The sequence below is a fragment of the Argopecten irradians genome, chromosome 15, assembly GCF_041381155.1.
Source record: "Argopecten irradians isolate NY chromosome 15, Ai_NY, whole genome shotgun sequence".
NCBI lineage: Eukaryota > Metazoa > Mollusca > Bivalvia > Pectinida > Pectinidae > Argopecten > Argopecten irradians.
In genome coordinates this window covers 7,485,619-7,496,717 of record NC_091148.1, presented here as the reverse complement: position 1 = coordinate 7,496,717, position 11,099 = coordinate 7,485,619, and the positions used below count along the sequence as shown (strand labels likewise).

General features: G+C 33.7%; 1 protein-coding gene across 1 annotated transcript; it reads left to right on the top strand.

The window, feature by feature from the left end:
• On the top strand, positions 1-10,525 carry LOC138309437 (low affinity immunoglobulin epsilon Fc receptor-like). Its single transcript, XM_069250633.1, has 7 exons — positions 1-607; positions 1,014-1,135; positions 4,557-4,647; positions 5,404-5,625; positions 7,601-7,770; positions 8,340-8,430; positions 8,587-10,525. Exons 1-7 carry the CDS (start codon positions 241-243, stop codon positions 8,814-8,816), a joined length of 1,293 nt encoding a protein of 430 aa, XP_069106734.1. The 5' UTR covers positions 1-240; the 3' UTR covers positions 8,817-10,525.
• Positions 10,526-11,099: the final 574 nt, after the last annotated feature.

Below are 11,099 nucleotides of genomic sequence, written 5' to 3'. Positions count from 1 at the left end.
ATTGCAAATATTTTGATCTTCATTTGATATCATAACATTGAAATATAAAGTTTTTAAATAATACGTTTGTAAAGATTGAATTACAAGTAAAACTGACAAGTCAAATCTTAACTATATATGTATCTCAAAACCATAAACAGAGTGTTAGGTTACTGAGAAGTCACGTGACAAACAGTTTATCAATACCATGTGGTGGTTAAAACGTTTTAATCCGCGCCTGCATTGCAAAAATATAAAAATATGGTGTTCTATTATTTAGTTACAGCTTTGATAGTGTTATTCACGGCTGTAATTGTTAGAGGGAGCGCTGATTCCATGGAAAAATACGACGAAAACAGTTTAAAAAGTGAAGTTGTTGGCCTTCTTAATGCAACTTACTTCAATATCAACGAGAAAGTGTGTGAATTACAAAGACGGGTCGACGCCATTGAAGGCGGTACACACTCTGGTCAGCAGTGCGGGTGTAATTCAACGGAAATTCAAGAATTTAAAAGAACAGTATCCACCGAAATTAATGATTTCTCAAAAATATTGTCTGGGTTTGAAAATGAACTTCGGACAATGAAAAAAGAGCAGAATGAAATCCGTGAGCATCTGGGAGGAGAAGGTAATTGATGTACAGTTGTATCTTTATTTATATGCAGCGAAAACGATTTAATATTAGAATTTGCTATTTACAGAGTATCACTGACTTTTTCTTATGCTCTCGAAGATACACATTATAGAATGCTTTTTTTTAATTGAGCAAGTGTTCGATGTTATCTAAGTAATATATCCGTAGTAAATTGATTTATTTATTTATATATTTATTTCATTTATTTATTTATTTATTTATTTATGTGTCTGGGTGGTTAGTTGTGCTAGCATAGTAAATTTGATTATTGTGTTATTGATTTTTTTAATTAATTAATTTATTTACTTATTTATTTACTTACTTATTTATTGATATGGTAGGATTGTTCGCTGCGCACTCATAGTAAATGTATTTAATAATATAATTCTTGTAATTACAGTTATTAGTAGTACAACCATGAGTACGACCGAAGCTTTGGAGTGTGACAAAGGCTGGATATTATCCCCGGGAGGGAAATGTTACTATGTATCCTTAGAAAAAGCACAGTGGGCCACAGCCATCGTGAGTCGTATATGTATCTAGACTGGCCATATCAGTATCTAAAACATTGGGGAAAAATTGGCCTGATTATTTTTGTCTCTACTACAATGCCTGATTCCAAGTTTCGAATTAGGGGGAGATAATCGAGTGAAGTTCTCTGCTGAGAATGTCTTATCCACAGCTTAGGTTCTTGTGGCCAGTGTAATATATATTCTGTTTGACATTTATATGACCCGCCTTTCTGGATTTTACAGCGTCTCATATAAAACTTACACTCATGAAGCAAATTACGGCACCAAATGTAACGTTTCATACTGACGTGATGAATTTTTTAATGTAGTCAAAATATTTTATGGGAACTTCATCCGGGACATTCATTTAACACCCAATGAAACATCCTTGGTACACTGCGGGTTACTCTCACTCCGTAATATTCATTCCTGAACGAAGTTATAGTTTAACAACAGAGCCACTTTTGAAAATAACAACTGACCAATTATGATTCTAGGTTAACACAGACTTCGATTGTGACGTCCAGCTTTAAAGCAATACAAAGTAAATGAAAGTATAAATCTGTTTTTAAATACATAGCCTTCAGTTTTACTCATCGTATATCGGGGATACCGGAAACGTCCAATAGATAAATATTGATGTGTAAGGAATATTCCGGATGCTGTAGTATCAAGAATGGAATATTTGAGTGTGTATTTCACATATACCATGAGATACACTGCAATAGTTACAATGTATCAACGTCTTTATCGCATATATTTTTTTAGATATGAAACCAACTTTCTTTCGCGGCTACTAAACTTTGCTATTTTCATTTCATAGTATAATTGCAAAATTTCTTGGAAACCTGTTTTTGTGTCGCCTGCAACGCAAGGGCGACACTTATAGGTATCACTATTTCGGCGGCGTCGGCGTCGGCGTCGGTGTCGGTGTCGGCGTCGGCGTCGGCGTCCGGGTCCGGGAAACGGTTTCCTTGCGATAACTGAAGTATTTATTGTCCGATTTCAACCAAATTTGGTATATAGCTTTATATCAATGAGATCTCAGATGAGTTCGATAATGGTCAAAATCTGTCAATATTTGCAAGAGTTATGGGATTTTAAAATCGTCAAAACAGAAAAATCCATGGTTTCCGCTCGATAACTTTAATATTTATCGTCCAATTTCACCCAAATTTCATAAATTGTTTTATATCAATGAGATCTTGGATGAGTTCAATAATGGTCAAAATCCGTCAATATTTTCAAGAGTTACGGGACTTTAAAATCATCAAAACAGAAAAATCCATGGTTTCCGCTCAATAACTTAAATATTTATTGTCCGATTTCAATCAAATTTGGTATGTTGCTTTATATAAATGAGAACTTAGATGGGTTTGATACTGGTCAAAATCTGCCATATATTTGCAAGGGTTACGGGACCTTAAAATAGTCGAAACATGGCTTCCGCTTGAAAACTTTAGTATTTATTGTCCGATTTCAACCAAATTTGGTATATTGCTTTATACCAATGAGATCTTAGATGGGTTCGATACTTTTCAAAATCCATCAATATTTGCAAGAGATATGCAACTTGATTACTTCATCTAAATTATTAACAATATTTTCAACTGTAAATAACTATTTTTTGTGATGCTGTGCAGACGACACATCCACTTCCGTGGATTTCTTGTTGAATCTAAACACGATCACAGCGAATAATCTGAATTCCAAATCATACAATTTCTTTAAACAACATGAAACTAACCAGATAGGTATAATCATTTAATAGTATAATGCAATTTATGTACACGCAAAGTGTTTGCATACATGAGAATTAATGTAATTAGTTCAAAGTGATAATTTACTTATTTCAAGATATTTCTCCGCAATTATATGCACTATTCAAATGACCTAACAACATTGGATTTTCCGTCAAAGATATATATTTTTCGCACCTCGGACAGGGAAATCGCACATGATACCCTGTGCTAGATGTTTCTTTCTTGTCCGATCTGTCTGGTAGCTTTACGCGATTTTTGGCGGAATTTTACGCCATTCATGTAACAGTCCGCGCATGTGACGTCATACATTCGAATCGTTGACGTCACACGCTTCAGACATTCAGTCATTTACCATACATGGTTTTGGTTGATGTGTTTAATTATTAAAACAGTATGTGCCGATTGATCTTCGTTTTTCTTTGATATAACCGAACTATAGTTTTACGCGGAATGACTAAATTCAAAGCGCAGATGAAATCGTTAATCGGCTTTGAACCAGGAGGTCAAAGACGGGATAACTTTACACTCGTATGTAGATGGATTTTATTATATCTTTGAGGCGCGAGAAAAAAAATATTACCTTTAAGTAATCGAGATCGGGTTGTCTCAGTCTCGGGTTAACGCCTCAGTTGGGATTATGTTACAAAATCTTACCCTCGATTGAGATAACCCGATCTCGATCACTTACAGGTAACAGATTTTATTATTCTCCCATACCTGACATAGCTATCCCGAGGTTGCTGGGAAAAAGATAACTCTGTCTTTTACCAGGGTAGGAGAAAGGCAGCTCACACGCGCTTGAAAATAACGTCATCAATACAAGCGGATATTATTGTCGAGGACGCCATTAATTGTCAACAGTATAAAAATAATTCCTAATCTGACTTTTGTGTAATGTGGGAGAACAAATAATCTTACATGGGTCTGTCAATTGGACAGGGATATCTCAACCCTCGTGGAAAATTTTGACCGCCAACCCTCGGCAAGCCTCGAGTTGACCAGCCAAAATCTTTCACTCGGGTTGAGATATCCCTGTCCACTTGACAGACGCATGTAAGATTCTATTAATGCTGTATAAGTGGTAACGAATAATATTTTATAGTAACCAAAATGTGACATCACGTGGAAAAGTTCTATTTTTAGTACAAAGAACTTTTCTTTTTGTTGACTTGTCCCCCCAAAACTCGAACCAAATCTATTTATTTGATAAGCTATTAACAGTGCTCATATACCCGTCCTCGATATGTCATTTGGAAACTACAATTTGACAAATCATGATGTATATTTAGTAACAGTGACAATTTTAGTTGACCTTTTGATCTGAAACCCAATTCCAGATTGTTTCACTTTCAACCTTTAACCTAAAATTGTATAAAAATTCAACAAAATCCAAACTTGTTTATGATCTGGAAACATTAGTATGGCAAAACAATTTACAATTTCGTATTAGCGCCCTACATGTATGTAGTGAACATTTTGACAATCCAATGTTGTTTGACCTAACATATTCTACTTGTTTGAAGTTTCAATAAAATATGTTGTTTCCATTCTCGAGTTATTAAAGAAATTACAATTTGGCAGAAAGACAGACAGACTCACGAACGGACAGAAAGACAAACAGAAAAACTGCCATTTCAATGAGGACAATGACCTCGTTTGATATTTCAGGATCAATGTATTTCAAAATCGGCAAAGTTAGTGGAGTTTCAAACGGACGAAGAGGCACAGTTTGTCATGCGTAATCTGCCGTCACGTATTAGTAAGTATATTTCATGCTAATATTTCAAAATTGTCGAACATATGATTTACTGAAAAACAAATAAAAAAACCCATCCACAATAGCTCACTTAAACGCCAGTATTACGAGATATCGCTAACATCATGAATGTTTGCTTTTAATAAACAGTGAATAAATGTATTATCTCTAATGTAGGTCCTTACTAAATACTTCTTTATTTACTTTTAGACATCCACTTTTATCAAATTTCGCTCCTAGTTAACATAGAAATGCAAATTCAAAATATTTTTTAATATGTTTTTAAGGAACCTATTTGTACAAATATACGAATATCATACAAATACACAGAACACTACACTTAAACAGTAGTCAACGTTTTTCAGATTAGTTACATTATACACAAAGTTGCTTCAGTGATATAGCACTATAAAAAGGGCAAGAGTTCCACTATACAAGAAGACACAACACAAACATACTGCAGTCTTCCAAAACACACACCGCAAACTTCAGCACTTCACACACGCAACACACCGTAAACATGGGAGACCGTCATTCCATGACCCTGGCTGTTAATAGGACGTTAATTAATCAAACAAACAATTACAACTCAGTAAGTTAAACTCCTTTACATTATTAGTACTTAAAAGTTTGTTTGACTATCTTACATAAATAATACCGTTATTTCTATATAAATTTCTATTATCTTGGTAAATTAGACAAAAAAGAATAAAATGTAATTACTACGATGAGTTACGCTGTTTGATTTAACACTTTCAGCAACACAACACATAATATACACTGGACGTAAAAGGAACTCTAAGAATGTGTGGGTGTTTCTCAGTGACGATAGACCAGTGGATACAACAAGGCGGTCTTGGCATCCCGACCAGCCAGACGGAGGACAGCAGTCGTGTGGATGCATCGGACTAACATATGATTTTTTAATGTTGGATTGCTTTTGTAGAGGATACGATTTATACTACATCTGTGAAACCATGGGTAAGTCGGAAATTAAGGTATGTTTTAAATGAATTAACTGGAGGTAGAGGACAGATGTTGAGTGGATGTACATGAATAACATCCATATTTGTTTTGTTTCTGTAGAGATTGCAATTTGTACTACATATCTGGAACCATGCGTAAGTCGGACATTTTATATGTTTTAATACAACTAGACTGGTCACCAGACCCTAAGTTGTTGATAAGACTTTATCAGCAGAGTTCTCTACTAGATTACCTTCTCCTAGTTTGAAACTTAGAACTAGACATTTAGTCGAAACAAAAATAACCAAGCCAGATTTTAGTATTTTTTTAATATTCTAGAGACGTGTGGCCAGCCTATAATACAACAAGCAAATGTAATCCAGTGCTCATTATAAAATGCCAGTAATCAGTGCAAATTAACTACATATATAATACATGGCTAATATATAACCATACAAGGATTAATGCTTGCAAAAATAAAATAAAAAAAATATGGAAAGACGAGTTGACGAGGCATTTCTAATTCATCTCTGCTTTCCGTATCGACCAGAATATAAATATTGTATTGTAAGATAAAAGTCGTGTATTGCGTTTTCCTATTACCATTAGATTGCTAGGTATCTAAAACAAAGGTATATTGCTAGATGTTAACTTGTTTCGTAATTGATGTAACATAAATAAAGTTTACATTTAGATGTTTGCTAAGTTATCTAGTTACAATGATATATGTTTGCAGCTTTAACTTGCAAATCATGGGTATGCAAATTTCAGTTAAGAAAACAGACGGGACAGTCGTAGGTCACTGTGACCTAGTTCCACGTAGGGATTTATTCTATTTTAACAATAAAACTTATTATATTATTTTGCTGAAATCTTCCATTCTACAACGATATGATATCTTGGCATCGATGTTTAATACTGTATGTTGATCTTGACATGAAATGGCGATGATGATGTCATGGGCAAGGTTACGGAGAATAATTAAGTAATATTCAGTCATACGTGTTAATTATCAACTATGTAACTTCATGTTTGTAAATGTTAAAATTAGAGTTTTTAAAGTTTGTTTTCGAATATAATCTCAAGCAACGCCTACAATGAAGGTAGCATGTAAGAATTGTGCCTGCTATCTGACCATAAAAGGCGACTAAAGTTGGTGTCTTAATCTCATCGCTACCCAGGTAAAAAGACTTGCATTATCCAGCCATTTGATAGCTTGATATTGATGCTTTGAACTGAATGTGGACCTGGTTACAATGGTTACATCCTAGGGTCACATGTTATCATCATAATAGTGTATCATAATAATTACTTACTATCTATTAAAATCATTAACTTAAAAATGATCCACCGCCGACAGAACATAAATGATACTCATCATTGGAACAACAATTGGTGTTTAATCGTGTATAAATATGTCTAATAAACACAAGAAATAATAATAAAAAATATCTTAATTTGTTTTGGTGCCTGCGCAGTGAGAACATCATTCTATATAAAACATCGTGCCACGGATGATGCAATTAATTATTTCTAATATTTTTATCTTGAAGTAAAATTAGAAGCTCAAACTTTCCAATGGTGATAATGGTGTAAAGTAAGTAACTTTTGTAACTGAAGAAAAATACCAAATCGTCTGATCCTGTTTTTGATTTGTCAGCGCTGGAGCATCTTTAAGAAATATTTAAATTTGGTGTGTGCTTGTTAATGTGGTAGGATATACACAAACCATTGTTTTAATCATCTAAATTTTCCTTGTCAAATCTTTTGATAGAAAGAGCACTTAGAGGCCGTTAAGTCGCCACCAGATAGGGTCTGTGATTTATAATGGATATTGTACTCGAATCAAAATGGGTGATATCACAGCTAGGTTTGAAGTGTGTTTAGTTTTACTGTTATTTAATTGTGTATATGTTACGGATTGTTAAAGTTTTATATGAACTATGTTAAAACGCATAAATTTACTATTATGCATTCTATTGTATTCTAGCTGGTGCCGCTCCAACCCCAACAACACCTACAACAACACCACCACCAACAATAACATCAGCAGCAACGACTTCTAAATCACTTGACTGTAAAGACGGATGGATCGAGTCGCAAGAAAAATGTTATTACGTCTCGACGAGATCGGAGGCAACCGATTGGGCTACTGCCATTGTGAGTTATACCCGAAACTACCCTTGTTCGCCCACTGTCATACTTGCTTTGTTTAATAGCGAACATATAAATATACATGAAATATTTTAGTAATGCAAGTCAACCCCTTACATGTTATTAATCTGCATGTAATTATCATAACGTGAAAAATAAATACCAAATGGAAATCTTTCATTTCAGATATTAATGTATATCTTAGCAAAATTTCACGAAAATATAATGGGAGTTTAAATTCGTATAGAGGTTCATAGAGAAATGCATGTAAAATAGTATTTGATCCATTCTTGACGAAGAATTGAGGGGGTAGAGGGGTAAAATATTGGTGACCACAGCTTATTACACTACAAATAATATTTGTGTATTAATCGTATTTCGATCAAATTCATACTGTGTTGAAGTTTAGAACTTCATGACAATGAAAGTGTAATGAAATGTACTAATTTGTCCTTACATTATATAGATCGACATCAAAATGCGCACATAAACCGCCCATCATTATTATGAGTGCAGTTTGATATTGATCTATACATCGAAATGGCGTTCAATATACTTATTAATTATTATTACAGAATCGTTGCAAGTCCATCGGAGCAAACCTGGTTGAGATCAAAACAGATAAGGAGGCCCTTTTCATCGCCCGTAATCTGCCTTCGCGTATTGGTAAAGGATATTATATACATAATATTAGCTCGTATTTTAATTTCATTTTAATCCATGTAACACCTTAGTCACAATGACAATTGCAAATTAGACAACATTAGAAAATATAACAACTTTTTTTCAAAAACTCCCTTTAGACTACTTGTTTGGTTTCAGGTGATGATGACCTGTTTTACACTGGCCGAGAGAGAAAAAGTTCATTTGATTGGTTTTTCATCAGCGATAACGAAATGGTTGATACTACGGTAAGATCCTGGGCAGTTGGAGAACCTAGTAACACAGGCTCCCAGACATGTGGGTGTGCTAAATCCGAAGACAACTTCAAGATGCACGATTGTGTCTGTATGGGGTTCAGCGTCCTCTACATCTGCGAGATCAGACGTTAGGGTTTTTTTCGTAAAAGATGGCAAAAGCAAAAATAAGGTCTTTTGTTGAAAAAACCGGCAACTTCAAAAATGACATTTTTTGTCGTAAAAAAAGGCAACTGCAAAAATGTGGTCTTTTATAGTAAACAAATAACAAATGCAAGCATGTAACTACTGTATTCAATAATAAAATTAAAAACCATATTGTTTTCTTTTAAGTCCCGTTCAATTTATTTAACCGATATCCTTATGCCATGCCGATTAAAAACAGGCCAAAGGTCCAATAAGAACTGGTATCAAAACTGTTATATTATTTTTTTATATTTGTTTTGACAAAACAAGAGCAATGAAAAAACCTTCAGTTGAAGAAGGGTCATTTGCAGAAAAGGACATTAAAATGATTGGTATCAAAATCATCATAAAACTTTTTTTATCATTTTTCTTTGGAAAAAAATACGTCGATTTCACAATTTTAGAGCTTTGCATGAATAACGTTCTGTGTCACACAAAGAAATAATATGTAACAAATATATGTCATATCTGACTCGGTCAATTCCGTATTTGCATTCATTTGTCATCCTCGATACCCCAGGGATAACTATTACTGACGTTATATCCAACCCTGGACTATCACTTAGTAAAACTAGATGCAACAAAACAGAACAGGTGATTTAGTACTTTGATGTACATCAAAAGAGCCGTATAACGGTACTCCGTGGTTGCCTGTTTGGTTTTGAAGTTCGGCGTCGCTGCTCTCTCTGTGGTCTTCAAAGAAATTCTTTGCAGACCTGTGATTGGTTCAGATTTTTTCTTCTGAGCTGCCTTCAGTTTTATTATAGTCCAAGAAGCATCCAACGTCAGTCATAGTAAACCCTGGAGTATCGGAGGTGCTTGTGTTTAGTTGTTGATCGTTTCGCCATCATGCGCAAATTGCGTCGTCTGCCTCAGAAAATTCGACATTACACTCACAGACATGCTTCTCAGTTTTTCAAAGAAGTCATGTTTCAAACCAGTTCAAAGTAATATAACAAATTTTATATTTGAGGTTTAAAGAAAGTTTATCCCCAGCCGAGCACATATCACAACATTAGACATGACTGATATGTGTGTTATCTCGTTATCTAATTTACTAACTAACATAAACAAATGCCATGCAAAATCGGAAAATTTAACCGTACTATGTTCCCTATAGGTTGTATGTATGAATTGTTTTAAACTTTTGCAATCAATATTAGAAATTCGATAACTGAATTAAATATTTATGTATCATAACGTTTCATTGGATGTATCAATTATCAAATGACAATACAAAAATATATACATTGTATATATAATATAGTCCGCTAAATCTATATACGTATATGAAAGTTTTTATTAATTAAGATCAAACTAAATCACCCCTTCAAGTAATTTGCACATGATGACTATGCTGTATGTACTATATTTTTGTATGTCAGTATCTATGTTTGGAATATGTAATTTTAAATGGTTAAACCAGTATATATATTAATTATTAATCTAAATTATCATTAAAATGGTTATCATTTCATCACAACGTCCGTTAAACCTTTCTTTTTTTGCATAAAAATAAAAAAGAGCCTTATAATATATGCAGGTCACTGTTTGTGCATACAACGACATATCACATTAATATATATATACGACGGAAATCGATATTTTTTAACATACAAACTGATATATGTAAAAAAGAAATAACGAATGATATAGAAAAGCACCACATTCTAATATGTGAATATAAGATTATCGAAAAATGCGAATAAAAGACTAAACGGAAATGTGTGTTTTCTGTTTTAATTTTGAATACTAATATCCCAAATCAATTAGAGTTGTCTCCCCTTACCCAGTCTTAGCGCGTTAGACTGTCCTTAACTTTTTGGCGTCTACAAGTTCATTATATAGTTTCCATAGATAAATGTAAGCAATCGGTGGGAAATAATATTGGATTTTCTGTTGTAATATACGATAATATAGTATATTGTATATTTAAGTATATATATAGGATCTTACATGAATGATCATTTCATATGCGATCTTATGAAATGAGTCTACGAAGTTTTTATTTTTGCGAGCCTTGGCGAGCAAAAATTAAAACTTCGAGACGAGTTTCATAAAAAACACATGAAATGAACAAATTTAAGATACTTTTTATCACAAAACTCCAAATACCTACATACCAAAGAATTTCACGTCGAAATGTGTTCCAAAATTCCAGCAAAAACCGCCATTTTGTACCGCCGTCCTCGAAATTATGACGCCACGTCATTTTTCCTGACGTCCTGTTAT